The 26,438-nt window shown below is 43.0% G+C and overlaps 1 protein-coding gene across 5 annotated transcripts; it reads left to right on the plus strand.

Moving 5' to 3' along the window:
• The first annotated feature begins 253 nt into the window (after positions 1 to 253).
• LOC133127093 (homeobox-containing protein 1-like) lies at positions 254 to 26,174 on the plus strand. 5 transcript variants are annotated; one of them, XM_061239737.1, is made up of 10 exons: positions 254 to 488; positions 11,657 to 12,184; positions 12,362 to 12,447; positions 14,364 to 14,474; positions 16,665 to 16,818; positions 17,927 to 18,009; positions 18,696 to 18,791; positions 19,709 to 19,803; positions 20,495 to 20,566; positions 21,918 to 26,174. In XM_061239737.1, exons 2-10 carry the CDS (start codon positions 11,658 to 11,660, stop codon positions 22,218 to 22,220), a joined length of 1,527 nt encoding a protein of 508 aa, XP_061095721.1. In that variant the 5' UTR covers positions 254 to 488; position 11,657; the 3' UTR covers positions 22,221 to 26,174. The 5 variants fall into 5 exon arrangements, with proteins under 5 accessions (XP_061095721.1, XP_061095729.1, XP_061095737.1 ...); XM_061239745.1 differs by having other exon boundaries at positions 19,712 to 19,803; XM_061239753.1 differs by having other exon boundaries at positions 19,715 to 19,803.
• The last annotated feature ends 264 nt before the right edge of the window (positions 26,175 to 26,438 follow it).

Raw genomic sequence — 26,438 nt, forward strand, 5'->3', positions numbered from 1 at the left:
TTAGTGTAAACTAATGTAACCCATACGTTTAATAATTAAACTAATGTGACCTAACTTTGTACTTTTAATACTTCGGGTTCGTTATATAAACCATTTCAGTCCCAGATGTATGTTAAAAGTGTATATGAATGATTAGGTTGTACATATTATACGTTTTACAGATGTAAATAGTTGGTGTCCTTGCATGTTGAAACGCATATGGAATGAAAAAACACGCCCTCCCAGTGTCATTGAACTACGATTCCCACAAAACCGTGAGCCGTTTTCTGATAATGTCAATATGGCTGCTGTAAAACAGACAAAGGCAAGAGAGTCTCGCCTCGATTTGAAATCAAAATAAGGGAAAAAAGAAGGTTGTGCGGCTTTGCACACATTTTTTTATGCATAGTTAGTAACGTCGCCTGTTACGTTAAATGATATTAATTTAGGACGAATATATTATCCTGTTAATGGTCTGGCCGGCGGAGGCCCTTGATTCACAGATCAAGGTAAGTCTTTGTATAGCTAGCTGGATGGCAGCTTCGACATTCCAATGTCTGTCTAGCATTTGCTAACGTTAGCTACAGTTTGCTAGCAAAACTAGCGAGCTTGCTAGCCAGCAATTATCAGATGTCTTGGACGATACATTGCAATCCATTATAAATAGCTAGCTATCCTGCTTACTATGCGTTTTCACGATTTGAGTATGTATCCAAGTACGTTAACTAGGCTTCATTCGACAGTTTAACTGCTGTAACGTTAGATTAACAAAAAGTGCAAGGAGACCGTGTCGTTAGCTTTCTAGCTAGTTAGCTTTCAAGTTAGCTCATACTAGTAGCTAGCACCTAGCAGTGCGTCAGATGCATGATGTGTACCGTTGCTTCTGGTGTAATGGCTAGTGGCAACGAGAAGGTATGGCCATGTTTAACTCGCATAGCTCATTAGTTGCCTACATCCGACGCGACACACATTTTGTAATAATGTTGCTAAAATGTGCTACTACATGATGCATTGATACGTTTTGGAATTGACTTTCATTGATTTAACCTGAGTTGTTTCTATGGGCTAGATGCTAGCAGTGTTTACAGTGGCATGTTGTAGCGCAGTGATTGCTAGCTAGCTTTTAATGCTTGCCTGTTTATTTGTCCATCACATTGGCACAAGAGGGCGTCGTCTAGATAACATTGTCATAGGTAACAGTTAACTTGATGTGACATTAGCTCACCCTTGGCTTTAGCCAATACTGGGTGGCTTTATTTGCAAGGGGATCGGAGTTTATCGAGTTACACTTACAGAATAATTGATTTTCTATGAGGGTTGTGCAAAAGTTAGTTCTAGGAAATTATACTTTTATCCAAAGACTAATTTTTCTTGCATTGCTTTGAGAACGGATATAATTAGATTCCTCTTGATGTAACGTAAGCGGAATTGCTGATGCCTACCTGCTAGGCTAATAGTTTAGTTGCGATTTTCTGTAGTTCTGTAGGTTTTGCAACTCCGCACCCTTCCCTTTCAAGGATTTGTCTTTGCCATGACAATGGACTGCATTTGATTACACGTGGATCGACGTATAAATTCCTGTACGCCTATATGAACGTATGTTAACTTGTTTTGACATCACAGAACCTCCATTGCATACAGGACTTTTTGCATGGCCTAGTTTTTGTGCTTATATTGGTAGTAACATATGAAAGTAATGCCTGAATTGTATTGGTTGTGAATCGGCCAGTTTTGAGCATTTCGAAATAAAGCTGAGTTTATGCTGACTAATAATACTCATAATAATTCTGAAGGAACATGGAACGGAACATTGAGGTAAATTCCAAAGGCTATAAGTGACCTCAGGTGGTAGGCTATATTGCTGATGCTTTCACTCTGTTCATAATAGCATTTTTTACACAGTAATGCTCCCCTATAGAAAGGAGTACACACCAAAACAGTTTAATCACAACCTGTGATAAGTGGGGGAGATAAAGAACAGATTTAAATGCTGCAAACGGACACAAATTGCTGTTAATAGACAGGTCTCGTTGCTTCTTCATGCACCTTCAGTAAAACTGTATTCTGATTTGCCAGGAGTCCTCGTCTGGTTTGCAAAGAAGGCTATTAAAGAAACTAATGTTAGTGTTTGAACTGAGAGCAGCAATAATGGCAGTGCTGCTAGACCAGCCATTTCCTATCCCCCAGACATTTATTTCATATGCTAATTACCTAATTGACTGCTGCTATTACAAAGAGCCAGGTAAGTAGGTCAAATCAAAGTTACCAGGAGAAACATGCCACAGTATGATTTTTCTCTCTTTTTAAATGGCTTTTGTCAGTTTAGTTGCGTAATCACAATAAACATTTTATGGATTTTGTAAGTGAAATACTACAGGCCTATTTGAAAATATCTTGAACTGAACATGTATTTATGTTGCTGGGATAGAAGACAACAGGGAAAGCCATCAGTTCATCATTTATTTATCATTTGTTTGCACCCTTCATTTAAATTTATTTGACTTAATATGCATGCAGAAGAGTTCTTCCACTCGAGTGAGCTCTCCTGTTATTGAAGCTGTATTGTAGCGATTGTTCTCTGTTTAGGTGCAGTTAATGAATCTTTACAAGCTAATGCGTGTAGTCCCTCTTCAGTTGTCAGGGAATTGATACGATTTGTTTCTTCCTTCAACAAAATTAATATTTTGTATGCCTTTTTAAGTGGATGAAAATGAATAGTTTGTCCCAGTAATTTCCGACGATGGGATATCATTTATGAAATGAATCCCAAACATGTAGCTTTGTAGCACAGCATGTATTTGTTTCATAGTCCAGTAACACTATCCACAAACTCCATAGTAATTGTTAGTATAATATATAATATTTTATTGTCAAGTTGCTAAAATAATCTTGACAGAGTTTAAGATTTCTACCCTTTTCTCTTTTTTTTATTGTTTATGAACTGTCATTGCATCACATGTAGCCTATATAGCAGACTCTGGACTGAAAGCAGAAGTGCATTCACATGATTAGTATAAATATTTGTGGCAAACCTGGCTAGTGCCAGTCCCAGAACAGCGTGTAAAGATGCAACATCACCAGTGGTTAGGCATACTGACCAATAATCAAAGTACAAATTATAAATGCATTCAGAGAACATCCATAACAAATCATGAGAAGATTAAAAATACATGAAAATATTGCCTAAAACCACAAAGTACCTTAACCTGTTTAAATTGGTGAAAAAGCAGGGAGGGCTACATTGTCACAAGTAAAGGTTGGGAGGAAAATGGAGATGCGATCCGAAGACTCTGGTTCTTCGGTCTGCGAAGGAAGATGGCCAGCGATTCTGCTGTCCTGGCCACTTTGGGTAGTTTGTTTGACCACTGTAGGGCCAGTTCTCACCGGCATTACCACTGGGTGGAGGCGCCATGCCGGGAGAGGAGAGCCAGTCTCTTGTACCTTTCAGAACAGAAATACTGTCCAGGTTGTAGTGTTTCTGAGGTTAATCAGGTGCATGTTCAGTCCTACTACTGCTTTCAGGAAAAGCTCAATGCCATTATTTAATGCACTTGCCAAATCCTGTTGCTGTAATCAGTTTAGGATGCACTTCCTGCACGGATGACCTACATACCAGATACTGCACATTACATTTGTAAAGGTTTTATTTAATTATTGAAAAAAATATTTAGAGCAGATTATTTCTAGAAGTAAAATGTCATTTAAAGAAGAGATGAAACAATTACGGACAGTCAAATGTGAGAAGGAACAAATAATTTTATTTTACTGTTGAGGATGGAGGGCTGAATCAAATTTTTATGCATTTCATATCATCCTGGAGCTTCTGTTTTGTGTTCCGTACTGATGCAAGTAAAACAATTTCAATCTTGGTAGAGGTATGCATATTTTTTGGTCTAACTGCTATCTTTCAGAGTTGTTTGTAAAATGATTTCCCACGTGACGTGGCTTATGTTTTTGCCTAATTATCTGATGCGTGTGGGCCTTTAACACTTTGGGTAATTCGCTAATCTTACATCATCAAAATATCTGTCCCTCAGCAACCAGCAATCTACTGCAGTCTGTATGTAGATGTGGAGATGTGGCTTTATTGAAGATTGAAGGTAGGCTAACATTGGTGCAGCAAGCCTTAATATGCTGCTGGACTGAGCAGCTGATCAGAGTGTTTAGCCTAAATGCAGTGATTATGGTTGAGTGCATTTCACAGCGTCTCAACAATGCACCCGTCTTAGCTACAGCACCTGTAAAGCTCCGATCTACTGCTAAGGTGCTTTTCCATGAGCAAAATGGTCTGGATCCTATTCGGTCTTAGGTTTGTTTGTGGGGCGAGGAGGAGCTTTACGTCATAACGGTTCAATTTTTTGGCTTGCTTTCTAAGCACATTTGAAGCGAAATTGATTTTGGCCTCAAAAGCAAAGAATTTTGCAGACCCATCAAATGTTGGTGAAGTTCCTGAATGTAGATGGTGAAGACTCGTAAAAAAGAAAAGAAGGAAAAAAGTTTTGTTTTCCCACATTTCGAGAACAAAGAATCACCTCTGCATCCATCTTCTGCAGAAATATTTAAAAAAATATTAATGTTTTCCCCTTTTCTCCCAAAATCGGAATGCTCATTCGCTTTCGGTCTAACACTCATCCCAACCTCCTCTGAATTAGGCTGATCACAAACGAGCAAGTGCCCTCCCAGTGGTTCCCCATATACTTTTCTCACCAGCCAGGTGAGAAAAGTAGCCAGTGAGTGATGTGTGCTATTTTGAAACAAATTATTCCATGGACATAATATAAAAAAATTAACTCCTTGCTCTCATTGAACTCCTCCACTGAATAAAAAAAATAATAATTTCCAACATGCTTTAATAGAACAAATTGCACATGAACAGTCCATCAATTTAACAGAACATAATTAAAATATATACTATTCATCACAGTTCAAGCAGTCATTTGCGATGTGTTTATCTCCAATGCTCATATCTCCATAACGATAAACATATGATATATTGTGCAGCCCTACTCTGAAGCGTGTGACATCAGCCACCATTTCCTACCCTGCCACAGCTCACACAGATGCATCTTCCTAGGAACACACTTCATAACTTGGCAAACTTCATATTCTTCAACTAAAGAATAAACTTCACTTCTTAACTTTGGGAAAGGCCTGGTTGGTTGACCCGGTACTTGACTGCGGGTGTGCAGTGAGACTGTCCTGGCACACTGAAAGAGCCTGCCTCTATACACATTGTACTCTGCACATCTGGCTTTGAAGAAGAATACATTTACGGGATGTTTATACTCAAGTGTGTATTAGAGCGAGATACCACTTTAATATTACTAAATAATGGCTGGTGGTGTTTTCTGTGGTGAAAGAAAGTGTTGTAATATTATTAATAACTCCCATTGGAGTGGTGCGTTGAAGAACCTTCTGTGGGTGATTCATGTGCAGCTCCACAGGCAAGCTTGGGCGGTCTGGTCGACCAGGTGCCTGATTGAGGGTGTGCAGCGAGACGCTGTCATACTGACAGACTGAAACCCTCCCATCCCTTGGCTGCTGGCCAGAGTCACTGCTGGAACGGACCAGATTCAACGCCAGACCGTGGGAAACCCCGTTCGCTCGCTAGAATAGTGCCTAAACAGGTTGAACCACCGGGCAGCCCTCCCTTGGTTTTTCCAATTCTCACCATGATGGAAATAAGTTTTCACGATAAAGATATGCAAGATGAAATTGATGGAATTATTGTCATGGGTTACAGATGTAACAATGAGGGCTGAATTCCTGCTTATGCAAAGTGAAGGATAATGTTAATATGTCAAGGTCCTTTGGCCTGCTGCAAAAACAATAACCGACAAAGACGTGAGCTTTCATCCGCTCGGGGTGAGTTTTTGCGAGATGAGGAGCTGCCTACTCACTTGATAAGGAAATTATAATTCTCACGCTACTAGTAATGAGATAAGGAAAACTTGTCTTGTTTCTTTTCTCCTGTTCTGAAGGTCAGTGCTCTGTAATTTTCCGCTGCGAAGAAGATTCCCCCTTAGGAGGTGCTTATAACTGCTTTAATCGCATGTTCGACGAACTTGCCTAGTTCCCCAGGGGCTGTTCGAGTAAAACGGCGTATTTGTCAAAGAATCGCCTCTTCGACCTGGCGATTGCTTTTCCACAACAAAGGTTATGATGCGTAGCCTAGCGTGGGAACCGAGAAAAAGCAGTGGAGGAGATTGATGTTAGCTCTAGGGCAAAGAGCCTGCTTCTATACACATCATACTCGTATTGTGCACATCTGGCTCCGAAGCAGAATGCACTTACGGGATGTTTATACTCAAGCGGACCCGTGGAAGTGTGTATTGGAGCGAGATGTCACTTTTGTCTTACTAAATAATGACTGGTGGTGTTTGCTGTGCTGGAAGAATGTGTTTTAATATTATAAAGGTTATTTAAAGTCCCATTGAAATTGTGCCTTGAAGAACCTTTGTGTGTGTGTGTGTGTGTGTGTGTGTGTGTGTGTGTGTGTGTGTGTGTGTGTGTGTGTGTGTGTGTGTGTGTGTGTGTGTGTGTGTGTGTGTGTGTGTGTGTGTGTGTGTGGTGTGTGTGTGGTGTGTGTGTGGTGTGTGTGTGATTTAAAGGGGCTGTCCTCTCTTGCTCCCTCTCTCATTTTCTTTCTCCCACATCTCTCTCTCTGTTTCATTCTGCATTCTCCTGTCTAAAGATTTCTCCCCCCAACTGTCCACCTAATTGTGCCACACCGCTGTGGCAGGGAGGGGGATAAAATCGGCCCCACAGAATCGGGTGTTTACACCACCCAAGTTAAAACTGTAACTGTTTACATCTGTTAAAAGTTAGCGTAGCCCAGGCTAAGTTTACACTGCTTCCATATGTACCTTGATCTGGGCCAGCGCTCAGCCCCTCTCCATTCTGGCTCCGTTTCTCTACAGTGATTAGTATAGTGCAGCGGCGTCCGCATTCGCCCTTGGGAGCCTCAGTCGATCCGCTTTTTTTTTTTTGCTTACGCCTCAAAATGAGCGTCACGTACAGGCCCAGGTGAGGCGAGGTAATCGTCCCTCATTAGCCGCTTTAATTGATCAGTTAAGTGCCAGATATGAAACGCTGATGCTGAAAACCTGCAGCGGCAAGAGCGGTTACACCCATTGCAGTAGGAAGTCAGCGCACTGAAAAATGCGTGTTAATTGCGATTTCACGGAATGAGAAATTCCCACAGGCTTCCTGTTTCATTGCATGACCTTGAGGAACACTGGAAAAATGGAAAGGAATCCGATTTTTAGAAGGATTTTATCCGTTCTGTATTCATACTGGAATTAGCTGTAGGGGTTTACATTATGGCCCTGAACAGGCTCAGTCCATGTCAATGGACCCTAGTAAGTTGGACCATAGTTGCCCAGTAAGGTCAACGATGACATCTCCCTCCAGCACTGTTTATCCTTCGGCACAGGTTTAGCTTCAGCATAGGTTATCCTCCAACACAGGCTGTCCTCCAACACAGGCTGTCCTCCAACACAGGCTGTCCTCCCAACCCCGGTTGTCCACCAACACCGGTTGTGCACCAACATCGGCTGGGAATTTGCACAGATGACCTCAAGCCGCATTAACAAACTTTGTGTACACTAATAACTAACTGGTGTACTTCTGACCCTATCGTAATGCTTGTCAAAAACCCCACAATTAATGTGACAAAATACATTTTAAGCCAAAGTTATTTGGCATATAACTTATTTGCTTTGGACAACCAAATAATTTCATGCTATTCATGCAAAGAAAATGTGGGCACTGTTAAACGAGATGTTTGACTTGCTGCCCACATTCATGACTGAACGCATGCTAGTCTGTAGTAGCCTGCCCAGACGTGTGCAATGAGAGGAGAGGATGGGCCTACAGTTGAGACTTGGGACCCCAAAAGTAAAATAGGCAAACCAATATACACTCACTGTGAACTTTATTAGGAACACCTGTACACCTACTTATTCATGCTGTTATCTAATCATCCAGTCGTGTGGCAGCAGTTCAGTGCACAAAATCACATAGATTTGGGTCAGGAGCTTCAGTTAATATTCACATCAACCTTCAGAATGGGGAGAAAATGTGCTCTGTGATTTTGACCGTGGCATGAGTGTTGGTGCCAGGCAGGCTGGTTTGAGTTCTTTTTTTTTTTTTTTTAAGATATTTTTTCAGCTTTATTGGACAGTATATAGTATAGAGAGACAGGAAGAATGGGAGCGAGAGAGAGGGGAAGACATGCGACAAATGTCGGACGGTCGGATTCGAACCGCCGACGTCGCGGCTCGCAATGAGCATGCGGTCAGTGCTCTACAGGCTGCACCACCGAGACACCCCCTGGTTTGAGTTTTTCACACATAGCAGTCTCTCGAGCAGGGGTGCACAACAAGGGCCGATCCATTTCAGGATTTTGTGACATCTTCTGGTCTTATGATTGATTCAATTAAATATCTATCTCATCAGACGTGTATGAGTACCAGCTACAGCTACAGACAGCAAGTGTATCCTAATGATTTTACCGTGCTCAAGTACAGGCTTGAACCAGGTAAATTTTTAGAGCTGTCAGCAAATTAAAGGCAAGGCAATTGGTTGGAACAGGAACCAGTGCGCAGATCGGCCTCAAGGACCGGAGTTGTGCACCCCTGGTCTAGAGTTTACTCAGAACCTTGAGGCAAATGAGCTACAACAGCAGAAGACCTCATTGGGTTCCACTTCTGTCAGCTGCCAAGAACAGAAAGCGGGGGCTGCAGTGGGCACAGACTGGAAGACTGGAAATGCGTAGCCTGGTCTGATGAATCTCACGAATTTGGCGGCAACATCATGGACCCAACCTGCCTGTTAATACCAATCAATCATTGTTTAATGCCACAGCCTATTTGAGTATTGCTGCTGACCATGTGCATCCCTGCATGGCCACAATTTCCTAATGGCTACTTCCAGCATGATAATGCCCCATGTCACAAAGAAAAAGTCATCTCAAGCAGTTCAATGTTCTTCAGTGCCCTTCCCAGTCACCGGATGTGAACCAATAAAACAGCTTTGGGATGTGGTTGGACGGGAGATTTGCAGCGTGAATGTGCAGCTGACAAATCTGCAGAAATTGTGTGATGCAATCATGTCAACATAGATCAGAATCTCAAAGGAATGTTTTCAAAATTTTGTGGAATCCTTGCAACAAAGGATTGAGGCTGTTTTGAGAGCAAAGGGTGTGGCCCTACCCAGTATTAGTATTAGTGTTCCTAATAAAGTGCTCAGTGAGTATATATTACCAATTAGAGCTGTGCAGTATGGCCTAAAATGTATATTTGTATATATTTTGGATGGTAAATATAGTGGCCTCCAGAATTATTGGCACCCCTGTCTGACAATGCACAAATATTCGTTACACCAATTCATTGTTTTCTTATGAAAATAACAATTGCCATAATATCATATGCCAGCTCACAATAGTAAGGCAATGAATCTGTGCCGCTCATACATTTATTGTGACACTCGTAACAGAAGCAGGATGAAACGGCGTGATGAAATAAGATACCAATAATGTTTTGCCATTCTGAAAACAAAGCATTTTTGCCACAGAGGCTAATAATATATATATATCTTTTTTTTAAACCCAAGGAGAAATTTCCATTTTCATTTACTCATGTTGACCAAGCTTGCTAGACCGTGACATTTCGTTTTCAACTTTTCATTCAAATAAAGTGCTTTCTGTTAATCTCACAGTGTTACCATTATCAGTGGTACCCTTATCTCTTCGACCAGAGTAAGTACTGTACTTGATTGGCCAAGTGGTAAATCATTCAACTGGCCTGAACCAATATCATAGTAGCCCATGGCCAGCGAGCAGTCCTTATTGTCAAGGGATACATTACAGTGCAATGACACTGTAATGTATCCCTCAAAATCCCCAAATTCACTATAGACTATACAGCCAAGTTCATATCGTGGCATGTCTTTCTACCCGTGTACTGTTTATACCACCCAGCAGAATTGCCATTCTCTCAGCTGCGGGTGTTTATTCTTTCTGCTACCCTGCTTCTTAGGTCTGCAGTTCGAGAGTAGAGCCATTTTGGTGTTTAATGGTGTGCATGAATGGTGCTTTCCCTCTTAAGAGAGCATTCATTCACTCAGGTTGATGAAGCTGATTACCCGACATTATACTCTCAAGTTCTTCAAACGAGCCCATTTGCCCACACTTCAAATGAGCGTAACGAGCTACACTTGAATGCTAACTGTGTGTAACTTTGTTTGCTGCTAACTGAAACGCAATTAAATGTAATTTGAGTAGAGCAGTCGTGAAAGATCGGTGGCAAATCGAAGAGGTTCAGCATGAATGTCAAGAAGCAGTGGGGCAATTGTTTTCTTGGTTGCAGGGACATGTGTACTTGTATAAAGCTAGCAAAATAGCTAGTTAAAATATGTGAATGTTCCCTATCCCTGATGGGGCGTGGTCCACTGATATGTGAATGTTGTTAAACCAGAGGTGGCCAGGCCCTAGACATGAAATATGACATTGGAAAAGCATCTTCAGAGATAAATGCGTAATACGTAGTCTCTGGAATGCCTGTGTGCATTTTTGGCTGCAAGAACCGGCAGGCCGTAGCTCTTTATGACAAATATGTCGAGTGTAATCGTTTAGCTAGATGTCAGCAGGCACATTTTTCTTGCCGCATTGTTATGGAGGCTCATATTTCCACTTTGGTCTTCATTTATTTCTTAAACTTTTTCAGAATGAAGTAGCAAGTTCCCTCTTCTCCATAATTCCCACACCATCACTTTTCCAGCACAGCGCTTTTCCTCCATTTGTTGTAAGCAGTGTAGTGCAGGCTAAATGTAGAAATGGAGACTGTGTTTTGTGTCTAAACTGTCAGATATCAAGGTGACTCCACAGATGTTTGTTGAACAAACCAGATGGCCAGCTCCTGCGGCCCTTCTGTCCTCTTCCTTATTCAAGGACGTTTCCAGCTGTCCATGTTGCTATGCAGGATGTGCGCCACCATCAACCACGCCCCTGAATATGAATGTGTATAACTAGCCAGCAAATAGTACAAAAACACTTTGATTCAGCAGTAGTAGAGGTTAAGAACATGCATTTTATTGTCTGGTTTGTATGTAGTGCAATGATCGATGGTGAATTATTATGTTTGTTGTGTGTTAAAATGTTATTTCAACCCTGTATTATTTTTAAACTACACGTCATTTTTTCTTATCCTGCACTAGGCAAGAAAAAATAGAATTTTCAAATGCACTCAAACCAAAAATGGATGTAGCTACTTGTGAAGAGAATAGGTGCACTTGTTTGAGTTTGTGGGACGTGATGTCAATATTGAAACTACAGTCTAGATGAGAAAAAGTTGCACTTCACTGAAAACAGCGTCTACCACGGCGTTTACGTTTCATAAATAGCCATTTGTACCAAGTGTATTCATCAGTGTGTTTCACTCTGGTAGAAGCCTCGATTCACATTAGCTATATGGTATATGTTACTTTCACAAAATACAGGCTTCTGGTCTCCTATCTCTATGGATTGTGCCTTTGGCATTTCTTTGTGCTGCCAATGCCTCCACCATCCATCAATAGAATTTACATTTTTTCCACATTTTTTCTTCATTGATTTTTTCATTTTATCCTCCCTACATTTTATACCGTTCCTCACTCTCCTCCTCTTCCTGTCCGGCAGAATGTCCCACTACACAGACGAGCCGCGTTTCACCATCGAACAGATCGACCTGCTGCAGAGGCTCCGCCACACCGGCATGACCAAGCGGGAGATCCTGCACGCGCTCGACACCCTGGAGCGGCTGGACCGCGAGCATGGGGAGAAGTTCGGCCACCGCGCCGTCTACGCGGGCCCCAGGGCCCCTGGGGGCCCGGGCGCGCCCGGCGCCAACACCGCCTCCACCTCCACCTTCTCCGCCAACAACGCGGTGGCTTCGTCCTCCACCGCCACCACCGCCACCCAAACACAGTACCGGAGCAGCCTCTCCCCCTCGCCCACTAACGGCTACGACGCCTCCCCGCCCGGACCCCCGGCCCCGCCCGCCCAGAACGGGCGCGACGCCCTGCTGGCCGTTCCCAACGGGAAGCTGTCCCCGCCCCGCTTCCCCGGCGGCAGCTCAGCGGCCGTCGTCATCCCCACCCGGACCTACGCTTACGACGTGGCGGAGGAGGAGATGGAGATCGATGACAAGGTGGAGGAGCTCATGAGGTCAGTGGGCTTGAAGTGTGAGAATGAACCCTCTTCGGTAACAGCTGGCAACAGCTGGGGCTGTGAGGGGTGTGAAGTCACTGTTCGATATTAATGCGAGCCAGATGTTCGAAAAAGGACGGGATGCATAACACTCTCAGCCCTTTACTCTCTCACCCCTCCTTTCCGTATCTGCAGGAGGGACAGTAACCTCATCAAGGAGGAAATCAAAGCCTTCCTGGCCAACCGGCGGATTTCCCAGGCTGTGGTCGCCCAGGTCACAGGTAAACAAACGATTGAATACACTGTCTAATACGAAATAGCTGAGAAGCCAACTGTCCAATTACTTTTGGTCCCCTATGTATAAAAAGGGATGCAATTCCTAGGCTAATCACACAATAATGATGTTAATACCGTCAAATCAAAGGTGACAGTCTGCATTTGAATCGCATATTCATAGTTTAATTTCCAAAAGAGCAGAAATTGTATCACTGTCCAAATATTTATGGACCTCATTGTAGGTAATTGTTCTGGATTCAAATACCTTTCTATGCTTCTCTGAGCTTGAGCATTAATGTTGTCTTTCATATTTTTATTTCATGGATCTATAGAATAGCAACTAACCATTTAGTACAGTATGTACACTCACTGAGCACTTTATTAGGAACACTATAGTAATACTGTGTAGGGCCTCTCTTTCTCTCAATTCTTTGTGGCATGGATTCCACAAAATTTTAAACATTCCTTTGAGATTCTGTTCTATGTTGACATGATTGCATCATGCAATTTCTGCAGATTTGTCAGCTGCTCATTCATGCTCTGGATCTACCGTTCTACCACATCCCAAAGGTGTTCTATTGGATTCAGATCCAGTGACTGGGAAGGCCACTGATTTAACTCAGGTTCATGAAACCAGTTTTAGACAACTTTTGCTTTGTGACATGATGCATTATCATGCTAGAAGTAGCCATTAGAAGATGGGTGCATTGTGGCCATGAAGAGATGCACATGGTCAGCAACAATACTCAAATAGGCTGTGGCATTCAAGCGATGATTGATTGGTATTAACGGGCCCAAAGTGTGCCAAGAAAACATTCACTACACCATTAGACCACCACCTCCAGCCTGGACTGTTGACACAAGGCAGGTTGGGCCCATGGATTCATGCTGTTGGCACCAAATTCTGACCCTACCATCTGTATGCCTCAACAGAAATCGAGATTCATCAGACCAGGATATGTTTTTCCGGTCTTCAACTGTCTTGGTGAGGCTGTGCCCACTGCAGCCTCAGCTTTCTGTTCTTGGCTGACAGAAGTGGAACCTTACCGGGTCTTCTGTTGTTGTAGCCCATCTGTCTGAAGTTTCGGCGTGGTGTACATTCTGAGATGACATTCTTGAATCAGTCTGGCCATTCTCTGTTGACTCTCTCATGAACAAGGCTTTTCCGTGCACAGAACCTCCGCTACTGGATGTTTTTGGTTTTTTACAAACTGCGCTAGAGTAAACTACAGACTCTAGAGACTGTTGTGTGTGAAAATCCCAGGAGATCAGCAGTTACAGTGATGCTCAAACCAGCCCGTCTGGCACCAACAATCATGAATGTTGCTGTTTATGGACTGCTGGGTAGCTCATTTGATTATGGCACCATGATCTCCAGTAGCTCCTGAAGTACGGCATATGGGAGGGTTTGGTCAGTTTGTCGTCTGCATTTCATTGCTCTCTAGCCACCACAGCTGGTTGATTGGGCACAAAAGCTATGTGTGGAAGTCTTCTTCCAACTTTCCTCTATGCAAGGCTTAGCTGTAATATGTGGTGTGAAAAGAAAAGGCTTGTGACAACCTTTTTTCTTTTTTTTTGGGTAGAACCCAAAATGTCTACCAGGGATCCTCAAATCTGGCCCTTGAATCCAAATCCTGCCCTGGTAAAGGGGTGGAATACCAGCTGTTCTTGGCTCTCAATGTCTATGATTTTATGACCCCCAGGTCAACATTATTATTATTGTGGGGTTCACACATGAATGTGGCTGCAATCGCAGATGATTTGCATTTGACATGTTCAGCCTCATATTTTGTACCACATTCACTTATTTCAATAAGTAGGTCAATCGAGCACATAAAAGCAATTGAATCCGAAACGCTTACTTATTTGACCCTGGCTTGATTCCTCCAGTCCTCTGAGTTGTGCGGTGCTTCTCTCACAGGGATCAGCCAGAGCCGCATCTCCCACTGGCTGCTGCAGCAGGGCTCGGACCTCAGCGAGCAGAAGAAGAGGGCCTTCTTCCGCTGGTACCAGCTAGAGAAGACCTCGCCCGGTAATGCCCCCCCTCTCCACCCCCATCGGCAGGCCTCCTCCCCCGCCTCACCACCCCCACAGTCCCTTTACAGCTGTTCCATGCGATCAATCCATTATTAAAAGTCTGACCTTTTTTTCCCCATCCACCGTGTCCTCGTTTTCTGTCTGTGCTTCCCTGTTGTGTCGAGTCCCTGGCATCAAATGTCTGGTATGTGTGTGAGGAAGGGGGGGGTTGGGGGGTTGGTGGTGTTGCCCTCTATGGGCTAGGAGGGGTAGCACACTCCACAATGAGAGCGGTTGGATCCAGTGCATTTTTTCCCCCCAGTAGGGGATGTTGGACATTAAAATGGGTACACTGATATTTTTACATCTCAATTTGAAAGCCGTTTTGGCTGCGTTGTTTGAAGTAAGACCCCAGTGTGCTGTGCCAATTGAACTGATCTGTTGGAGGATAGTGGCCCACCAACAGTGGTCTAGGAGGGCCTGTGTACACAGTCTGTTGAATTGATACTCCACAAAAATTTTTTGGGAAGGAGTGAAGTGAGGTCATGGGGAGAGGGGTAGTGAGAGAGAAGCAAGTTTGAGATTTGATGTTCTCCAACGCAATTTGATCATAGAAACTGAAATCCTGAATAATTTCACAGTTTTGTCATGGTGATAACATGAGCGCTGTTCTGATATTATTCTTGGCTTAGTGCTTGCGCAGGGAGGGACTGTGAGGCTTTGGAGACTGAATGTTTGGTTGTGACTGACGGTAACTTCCGTGTGAATAAGTGCATTTCTGTGGACATTCCAGGGGTGTGTGTGAGAGCGAGAGAGTCTCGCTGCGCTGGTGTCAAATCGCGGACGGTCTGCCAAAAATGGCACCAGCGACTGCATTATTTACGGCGTGGTACGGTGGGTTTTAGGGGATTTTTATTCAACTCCGGGGGAGGAGGTCTCCCCGTTGCTGAGGAGTTTCACGCCTTTCTCTGCTGCCTGGTCACATTGCTGAAATTAGCCTGGAAACGAAGATTTCTTTCGAATTAAATCAGTTTATTGCATCTATTTGGAGATCTCACACATTACTTCCTAACAACCTGTGATTGTCAGTATATTTGTGTAAAATATCACTTCTCAAATAATGGCACACTATAAATGCAATGGCTGGAAAAATATTTTTGATAATTTCAAAATGTAAGGCAGTTTTCAGTTTGCAAGGCTCCGGAAGCCAGCAGGCAAGTTTCCTCATGATTGGGAAAAGCCAAGAGGAATTATTCATGGTGAGTTTGTTCCTAGCAAAAGAGGAACTTCCTTCTTTACCAACAACACCCCCGGTTTCAGATGGACAGGCAAGCCATCATTATTTGATCTTATGGTTCTTTTATGTATAATATATTATGCTGTATCATACATGATGTACACTCAGTGAACACTTTATTAGGTTTTTTTTTTTTTTTTAAGACTTCATCATCTTAGGGGTTTGACACTTTGTGTGTTCTGAGATTCTCTTCTGCATACCACTGTTGTAAGGTGTGGTTATTTGCGTTACTGTCACCTTCCTGTCAGCTTCAACCAGTCTGGCCCTTCTCCTCTGGCCTCTCTCATTAACAACTCGTTTCTGCCCGCAGAACTGCTGCTCACTGGATGTTTTTGTTTTTTGCACCATTCTCTGCAAACTGTAGAGACTGTTGTGTGTGACAATCCCAGGAGATCAGCCTTTTCTAAGATACTCAAACCACCCTGTCTGGCACCAACAATCATTCCACAGTCAAAGTCACTTAGATCACATTTCTTCCCCATTGTGACGTTTGGTCTGAAAAACAGCTTGAACCTCTTGACCACGTCCGCATGCTTTTATGCATTTAGTTGCCACATGATTGGCTGAAGAAATATTTGCATTAACAAGCTGGTGTTCCGGCCTACCTAATAAAGTGATCACTGAGTGTACAAGACACACATTCTGTATGTTGTGATGCTTGAATGGGGACAACAACAAGAAAAGGCAAGTCAAAGATATTGCTTTGTGTGCGTTTGCCCAGGTGTTTGAAGGACACATTTTCTCGTCATAACTTTAGGGGACAGGCACAGGATTTGCTGGCATTGCTGATGCTGCAGTGCTGCGTGTGTAACTGCCAGCTGATATTGCAGCTGACATTGCAGCCCTGCCTGCATTGCTGCTGCCTTTGTCCTGACGCTGTACCTGTTGCTGCCGCTATTTTCTCCCCAGGCGCCACCCTGGCCATGCGCCCCACCCCCTTGGCCCTGGAGGAGATTGAGTGGATGCAGACTCCGCCGCCGATAAGCTCTGCCCCAGGGAGCTTCCGCCTGCGCAGGGGCAGTCGCTTCACCTGGAGGAAGGAGTGCCTCGCTGTGATGGAGAGGTGAGAGAGACTGAGGAGGGTTTAACCGTTGCGTTTTTTTTTGGATTGTTTTTGTCGAAATTCTAAGCCCCCTAGGATGCCGTTGCTTTCGGTTACCTGTAGTGATTGTTACGTCAGTGTTAGAATGTTGGGGTAAGAACATTCCAATCACATATTTGTGATTAGAATGTTCAGTTAAGAACATTCTAATCGCGGGTGTCTCGGTGGCGCAGCCTGCAGAGCACTGACCGCATGCTCATTGTGAGCCGCGACGTCAACGGTTCGAATCCGACCGTCTGTCGCATGTCTTTCCCTCTCTCTCGCCCCCATTCTTCCTGTCTCTATATACTGTCCAATAAAGCTGAAAAAGGCCTAAAATATATCTTTAAAAAAAAAAAGAACATTCTAATTGCCTTTGTGATCTTACACCTTAAAGAGTCTTAATAAAAGAATAAATGGGGCGAGAGTGGCAGAGGGCATTGGTGGAGTGTATGTTGAGGTTAATGCCATCTTTACTAAGAGTTCTCTCAGCTTCCACTCTGTATGGTGAAGTATTATCAAATCAGGTAAAATGATACTGAATACAAATGTGAGCACTAGTTACAGGGTAAATGGCCATCTAAAGGCATAACCCTGGGTCATGAGTGTGATGACTAAAACATGCCTTGAATCTGTCATTATCTGTGTTGTAATCAAATAATTTTTTGTTTTGGACCCCATGAAAGAAAAAAAAAAAACCTTATGTCTGTACAAAGTGACCAATTACCAAATGCTGCACAGTGATAAACCACATGCATTAAGCCGTTGTATAAATGTAAACATTGAGAATGTAAACATTGCTAAAAAAAAGTATAGTGGTTAAAAAAAAAAGTATTCCAGTTACAGCCAGTCTTTTACTTGAAATAAAAAAAATTTTTGTTGCAATATTAATTTATTTGTTCTCAATAAGAAATGTTTTTTTTTCATAATTTTGACTAATCTTATTCCACTGGCTACGACTGCGGCATCATTCCATGGGCAGGGAGGGAGAGTGTTGCTGTCTGTACACAGCCAATGAAATTCCAGTGGGTGAAATACCCCCAGCGCTCTGCTTCCAGGCGAGAAGTCTCACCCCAAGTTCTCTTTCCAGCTACTTCAATGAGAACCAGTACCCAGACGAGGCCAAGAGAGAAGAGATCGCCAACGCCTGCAACGCTGTCATACAGAAGCCAGGTGAAACAGGCAACCAGAACGCCCCACCCGTGCATCCAGACAACAGATATACTTACACACACTGGTGCTCCGTTATTAAATATGAGAGAAAGATATTGTCATGCAAACTGATATGATTGTGCAAATCTGCATACAAAGAGTGCCTGGCTGTGGCCATTTGACCGTTCGGAGCTGTTCATGCAGTAAGTGCACAGATGGCTCAGATTGGCTTAAAAAAAAAAGAAGGAAATTATACGTATACAGAGTGAGGTACAGCTAATCTCTATTCTATCTTCTCCGTGTAGCATCCAAAAAAATCTGTCTGCGCTTACAGCATTAGCAGGTCCAAACAAATGAGACAGTTTCCCTGCCATAAACTCCAGCTTGACCAACTTGAAAATGTAGCTGGTCATCAGTTAGCTGAGTATGAACTGCTCATGAAGCTGGTCTAGCTGGGTATGAGCTGGTCATCCAACTACTGCTAGTAGCTTGTCTTAACTCAAAACAGCTTAAGCTGGTCAAACCATGTCAAGCTGGGTGCTGGTCTGATCCGGTCAACCAGCTTAAACCATGTCGAGCTGGGATCTGGTCTGAACTGGTCAAACTGAACTGATTTTCCAGCTGGGTCCTTTAAATCCAGGCCAAATGCGCGTAATTGAGCGTGTTTAATTATTGACTTGTGTGTTTTATTTGTCTATTTTACCCAGGAAAGAAACTGACTGAGCTGGAGAGGGTCACGTCCCTGAAGGTCTACAACTGGTTTGCGAACCGACGGAAGGAGATCAAGAGGAGAGCCAATATCGGTAATGTACCGGGCCGTACGGGGGCAGAACACATCTCTGCATCTGCTTTAGAGAGGGTAGCATCTTGCTAGTCAAAGATACAGTCATTTGTCAAGAGGTTCAGTCACTCATGCAGACCAATGTGGGCGACATGGCTCTGGCAGTCGGAGGGTTGCCGTTTCGATCCCCCGCCCGGGCTGTGTCGAAGTGTCCCTGAGCAAGACACCTAACCCCCAAATGCTCCTGACGAGCTGGTCGGTGCCTTGCATGGCAGCCAATCGCAGTCGGTGTGTGAGTGTGTGTATGAATGGGTAAATGAGAAGCATCAATTGTACAGCGCTTTGGATAAAGGCGCTATATAAATGCCAACCATTTACCATTTACCATTCACTTAAGAGGTCTTCAGTTCCGTTGCAGTCTTTACTTATGTCAGTGCTTGAGACTTGCAGCTATTACTATGGTGCACCCCCCCCCCCCCTCATTAGGATGATCTTGTATTGGGAGTCAACGATGTGTGAATGGCTTCTCTATTGGGAGCCAGTGATATTTTTGCTCCTCTATGGGGAATTGGTGACGTGTGGCTCAGAGTCAGAGTCAGTCTTGTGTGGATACTCCATAGCAGGCTTTCCCCAACCCTGTTCCTGGGGATCTATTGTCCTGTAGGTTTTGATTTCAATGCTACGAATTATAGTAGCAGCTTAGCGCGATCCCTTGCTGTTGAACGAGGTGTGCTTTGTGAGGGTAGGAGTGAAAACCTGCAGGACGGTAGATCTCTGGGGAACAGGGTTGGACAGACTTGCTCTATGGGTTTGTCTGGATCATGATCCACTGTGAGGATGATCTATTGGAATTTATTGTGATTTGTGGAATTTCTGCGGGGATGCAATGTTATATGGAAAACATCTGATAGGTTATGGAAAGTTCTGTTTTTTTCGAAGAAGCAGCAATCCTGGAGGGCCACGGGATCGATGTTCAGAGCCCAGGGGGTCACTCCAACAGTGACGACGTTGATGGCAACGACTACTCCGAGCAGGTAGAGGAAGACAGAGGGTTCCCTTAAGTCCCTAAAAACCTTGAAAGTGCTTATTTGAATGCAGAAAATCCAGTGTTGTGAAACCAGAAGGTACTCGATTTTATGTTTACTAATGCACTTAAGAGAAGCTATTCCATATCCCACACAATGAAATTCCAAACTGTGGTGAATTCAGCGACATTATTGTTCTGTTTTCAAAAGCACACAACCTGGCAAACCCTGTTAAACTGGTTACAATGTAAGAGTGGGATTTTCAATACAAAGGGTCTTAATAATTTACTCTAGTCCATTATAAGATTATAAATTCTAAATAATGTCCTTGAAAACTTAGAAAATTGTCCATGAAAGTATCTGGAAGGTCCTTGAGTTTCAAATTACAAATAGGAACATGGAATATCGTGTTGTCAATGTCTTGTTTGCAACAGCATTGCTGCTGTTTCCAGGTCAGGTTTAAATTACAACGTGCTGTAATACTTTTGTTCACTGAATGGTTCCCCCTCCCAAGTACATGGAACAGTCCGTTCTCAACCCAGCCACAAGCTTGCTGCTTTTGAGGGCTGTGGGCAGTGTTGCAAGGAGTGCAGGGAGAAGGGAATGACCTCACATTGGCTTGGTCCATAGCTGCTGTGTGCCTTTGATTGATTCCAAATCCTAACAAGTGTGCAAAAATGACTTTCATAAACTATTGCAGGGCTGCGATGCCGTCTTTTTTGAAAAGAGGCCATTCCCCCGACCCAGATTTGACCTCTCACCGCCCACACAGGTATGCTAAGACACGCAGCAAAAAATGTTTGGAGCTATCATCTCTTTTCCAAGGTTACCATTTCTGAAAAACCAAAACTAATCCAGTCAACCTTTAAAAAAACATGCCAATTATTTTTTTGACCCAAAACCCAATGCAGAACAAATTGAAACAGGCTCCTGGATGCTAACAGCTCAAAAGTAGCACACCTTTGTGGACATGCCACTGGGTTTGAAAGCTTCACAGATGAAAATATTCTGAAAATGAAATATATACGACAAATATTTCCTGGTTTCGTGTGTTTGGGAGGAGATGTTTTAACAGGCTTACACAATTATTTGTAATGACAAATCCCACCTCTGCTTGGCAGTTTTAGACAATTACATATTCCTTTTGTTAAACGTACCTATGTCTCAGTGAGGTAAACGCATTTCAAGAATGAACAATACTGTATGTTCGTATACTGAACATCTTTCATAAATGTATCGCTGTATTAGTGTATGATTTTATAAAAAAATAAAGTGCAAATATTTTCAACATTGCATAAATGTTTTGCCATCAATTTGATTGATTGATGATTCATGAATGACTGATGCCAGTGTGACTGACTGTTTTATATCACCCTGTTCATTAGAGGGGAGTGATCATGTTGTGAGTTCATTCAGTGGTTGAATGGCAAATCTGGTACAAACGAAATAAGACCACATAAAAACAGTGTGTCCCTTCTCTTTATTAAGAGAACAATGCTTGCGTGCAAGTTGAGTAAGAATTTTTTGAAAGGTTTGATTCATTGATCGTTAATAACTCGACAGCATGATTGCATGGCTGAGTGGATTCGGTATTACATTACCTCAGCAGAAAGATGCTCACTGATGAAAAGGTATAACTGTAGAGACTCAAGGTGAAAACCAATAAAGAACAAAAATAATAGATTTGCCCTCATGGTTGCTCCATTAAATTTCCCCGCTGTTCAGTGCTCTTGAAAATCATTGGATGTACTGAAAGTTTGAATGTTCCGGAAAAAAAACAAAAAAACAAAAAAAACAAAAACACTTGTATAACTGGTAACAGGTTTAACAGTGTTCGTGTAGCACGACATCACATAAGTATTACACCCACACCTGATAGTATTGAGCAAATATAAGCACACAAAGTAGTTACTGCAAGTATTACAGTCAAACGCAGAGTAGGTGAGCTTCACGCTCAAGTGTTAATCTTTCTGTTTGAAAGCTATTTTAGTTTTTCCCATTGCTCCGCACCAACCTTAAACCAGCTGCCCTAAAATCAACTGCCCTAATTTACGGGGGGAGAAGTGAAACTAAAAATGAATCCTCCTTGCCTTTTTTAAAAAGTTTTTTTTATTTTTTTTTAGGTGCCCGTTTTGCCGCCCAGTTGGCTGGCGCCCAGGCCCGGGCCGGGCACAGCGGGAGCTCAGAGGGCCCCGCCAGGGGGCCGGCCGGGCGCGGGGCCGGGGAAGGCGGACGGGGGCCCCAGACTGAGTGCGGTCTCCTGGTCCCCCCCGTCCCTCCAGGACGACAGCAACAGCCACGGCGAACACCAGGACCCCATCACGCTCGCTGTGGAGATGGCCGCCGTCAACCACTCCATCCTGGCGCTGGCCCAGCAGGGCGGGGCCGGCGGAGAAATCAAGACGGAGGTGCTGGACGACGACTGAGGAGCCGCGGGGGGGGAGAGTGCGGGGAGGGAAGGGGGAGGTGGAAGTTTGAGTTCCACCACCGTGGGGCGGGAGGACTAAACGATGACCAAAGCAATGTGTGCAACCCGTGTGAGTCCCTACTTCATTTGTGCCCGCCCGAACCCACTTCCCCCTTCCCCCTCCACCTCCATCCGACCTCCCTCACAGTCTCGTGGTCACGGCCACCCTGCCTGCTCCTCGGTTGGACTCCCCAGGTTCCTCTTCTCTATATCTACAGGTTAAGTGTGAGTACAGCATAACCACGTACGCTTCTGTCTGCTAGAAAGTTCTTCTCATAGGACCCCACACGCCTCCCCTTGGCATGGATTCTCTTCACTTTCAGGGTGATATTTTTTTTCTTTCTTTTTACTTCACTGCAAAAAAAGTCCGTCTTAACATGCGATTTAGTCTTGTCATGAGGCTTTAAGATGCATTCTTTCTCTCAAGTAGAAAGCTGCTATTATTAGCTTATTATTAGTTTGTTTGAATTTACTTTTTGCTTGACAACTGAAATTGTCTTGCCCTGTTGACAAATCTTGAAATGAGTCAAACCGTCTCACCTCACTGGCAATATTTTTGTCTTATTTAGCAAAAAGTAATAGAAATGCACTTTTCAGTCTGAATATAAGACTAAAATGCGTGTTAAGATTGACCTGTTGTTTGGTTTTTGCAGTGTTCCGTTTGCCTGACTAATACAATAACCACCTCCGAATGCCCAACCCCTCCCTCCCTCTGTCGTGAGCGAGTGACCAAGGAAGACAGTGTCCCTCTCTTCCTGTGTTCCACGTTCCTACCTCCGTTACCCGCTCCAGTACCCCCTGGCCTACCTCCCACGCGATATGGTGCGCTGCCTGCCAATACCTCTCAAGTGACGTTCTAGCAGAATAGGCTTTGCCTCTCTCATTCACTCCCATAGACCAGTGGAGGTAGCGGAAGAACATATAGGGTTGGAGGTTGCTAGCTTATCTCGTTTCGGTAAGGAAACCGGAGGTTACTAGCTAGCGTAGCGTAGTTTGAGGGACACTAGCGGCGTTTGTTTAGCAGGTTTTTGAGGTAGCGCAGAGCTTGCACTACACTACGTGAGCCTCCGTTCCTGTGGCGATTCAAGAAAAAAAAAAAGGGACATTATATATTTTTTGCCATTCTATGTTTTTTTCTGAATCATCGCTCAATCGAATGAGATATTTTTTTATTTATGAAATAAGACTGCTTCTGTGCGGATAATGTTACTTTAAAATCCCAAAGTGATAAGAACTATGTTGAACCGCCGGAGGGAAACCTTTGCGTGTTATAGGCTAACTCAGTCCCAGGTGCCACAGTGGTCAGGTAGCCGTGTCCCCTGTAGCTACTTCGCTTGGTGGGGCGGGTGGGGGAGGCGTGCCAGCTTTCTGACAGCCAGGCCGGCAGGTGGCGCCACCCTCAGCAAACCCACACGTGCGAGAGTGCCCTGTGGTCGTGAGTCGTAAATGGAAATGGTTTGACTGTTGCTTAAACCCAAAGTGATTTTAAAGTGGAATTATTTAAGAACATAGCAGATGCTCCTACTATCCAGAAGTGCTTATAATACATACTGTTGCATACATTATTTTATATCAAATCAATCTAGCAAACTTAATACTTAAATACTTCAAAATGGTTAATAAGAACACTACAGATAATTATAACGCATACGTTGTTGTAACGGTAAATCTGCTGCGTGTACTGTTTTTTTTTCCAGTTGTAGGAATGATTATTGGTTAATTCATCCCAGGGACATCAGGTTGGCTGGAGATCTTTTAAGGCTTCTGTTGGAATTAATACAGACTGACTGAGTTAATTTTATACTGTTTAATTGTTTAATACCTTATGGCAAGATTTTATGCCTTCTGGACAATTTTATTTTGTCTAATAATTTTCAGATTCTTCATAGCTGCAGGCAAGAGTTTTATTGAAGGAAGTCCTGGCTGACAGGTAGTAGTATCCAATCCCAGAAAAACAACACTTCACTGTCTGTATCTTTATTTTTCCTTGTCCCTGTTTTAAGAACACAGATTATTAACTGGCTGGGCATTAGGTACAAGAGGGGACTGTATGAAGCAGGCTTGGTTGTATGGTTTGTCTGTTTCTCTAGAAGCTAGCAACGAAATGGTCATTTCCTCCTTTATATGTTATCTTACTGGCGCATAGGATGCTGCTGGTAACGTGAAATGACAATTATTATTTTGCTCAAGTACTATCTGTCATGTACTTTCTTAAAAGTACTATCTGTTGGATGACAGCTAAGCTGACTGGTAAATTGTTTGTGCTGCTTCAAAGCTTTAGAATCTTTGAGGCATTGCTATCAAGTAACCTAGCGCTTGTCTCTATATGAAATGCTTGTTGTGCAAGGTTTAAAAACAAAACCTTGAAAAATTAATCAGACAAAATGTATTTTTAATTGTTTTTTCTTTTTTTGTTCTTCCTGTGTATAATTCTGCCAAGCAGAGATGTATAGAATGAAATGAGATGATTTTTATGTTTTTGAAACCTTTTTGTTTTTAATTTCCAAAACGTTTAAATATTGAAATTCTTTTTTTCCATTTTATGCTTTTTTATGTAAACTATCTGCTTGTTTGTGTTTTTAACTGTGATTATTCTTAAAGGCAAAGCACCCCCGGTATTTTAGGAAAAGCTTTTTCCAGTTACTTTCATAATTGGTAAACGATCCCTGAATTAAGAGTAGGACTTATCAGAACAGCGCATATCCAAACTAAGATAACCCACTGGTGCTGCTGGGGCAATGGCGTTGGACTTGCTGTAGCCAGTGGTCAGCCATTTCAAGATGTGTGCCTTGCTTCCACTTAAGTCTCTATTCCACCCTGCCATAGTCTTGAACCTCACCGGCAGGACAGCTAGCAGACTTAAAGCCTGTGTGCTGTTCCCTTGCACTGTCCTGTACATTATGCCCTCACAAATGCTTAAAAAGGAAGATCTATGTGTTCTTCAAGGTACTTAACATTTTTAGTTTGATTCCATGTGTTTATGTATAAACCATCCCTCTCAGATCAGCGAGTTACAAGATGAGTGTTAAGGTTGATATTATTTTAGGAATTCAGTGTAAGCAGTTGTTGACCACAAGCAACTGGGCTTCAGAACAAATTTCTGGTTTCCCCAGAATCAACAGAAACGTTGAGCGTGTTACGCGTCACATTGTCCTCAGCAAAACATTATGAAAAACGTGTTTAAACATGAAAATATTGTATAGCTGTCAACCAGTCAGAATCAAGTATTAATCCAAGATCGTGTGTTTGTTTGTGTGTAGTAGCGATATATAACTTGTGTAAAATAATCAAAAGGACACGTTTTTTTGTCAATGACTATTGAGAATGGCTGTGAATAAGTCATTTTTTTTTTTTTTTCTGACCTTGCTGAATCGTCAGCGCCCGTGGACTTGAAACTGTGCTCTGCTACAAGACGGAGAATGACTGAGATGGCAATAACAAATCAAAAGTCCTTGGTTTGGAATGAAGAGACTTGAGGACTGACTGTGTGGCCAGTGGCTCACTGTAACTTTACAGAGCAGTGTGCTTTGAGCCTGTTAATGGGGGGTGAAGGGATGACCCTTGACCCCTTCCCTGAACGGGAGTGCTCTGCCTTTAAGCTTCCAGGGCTCAGAACCTACCTGTCCCTGTCACCTGTCCTTGTTGAATATGTGGACAATATAATGCATATAAACAAGATAAATTAAAATCACTGTTGTATCATTGAGAGAAAATTCCTATATCTTCTATTTCAGAATTTAGTGCCTTTTTTGGAGAGTAGACTGTTCTGTAATTAAAATGTAGTATACAGTGTATATGCTTTTGTTACTATTTTTGTTTCGGAAAAACTTTTTTTAAAATGTGTTTATTTCGGTATTGTACTTACTAGAGAATCATAACTATATCAAATGAACAATAAATATGCAACTGATCAGTTTTTGCGTGGTTAATTCCTTCGGGTTTGCAGTCAATTTCATAAACGCACATGGAAGCAGGTGAACCCACAGGCGCATTGGAAACCCATGAGAGGATATAGGATTGAATTACATGTTTGTAGATTTAGTAACCCTTACTGTTTTTCACAACAACAAAAACACATCCACGTGTGGCTGTTTTAGCTCAAAGAAAATGTCCAGGTAAGGTCATTCACTTTCAAGTTTGAGGCAATTAGATGTACACTTTAAATGACAGAGGCATT

This window comes from Conger conger, chromosome 1 (genome assembly GCF_963514075.1).
Source record: "Conger conger chromosome 1, fConCon1.1, whole genome shotgun sequence".
NCBI lineage: Eukaryota > Metazoa > Chordata > Actinopteri > Anguilliformes > Congridae > Conger > Conger conger.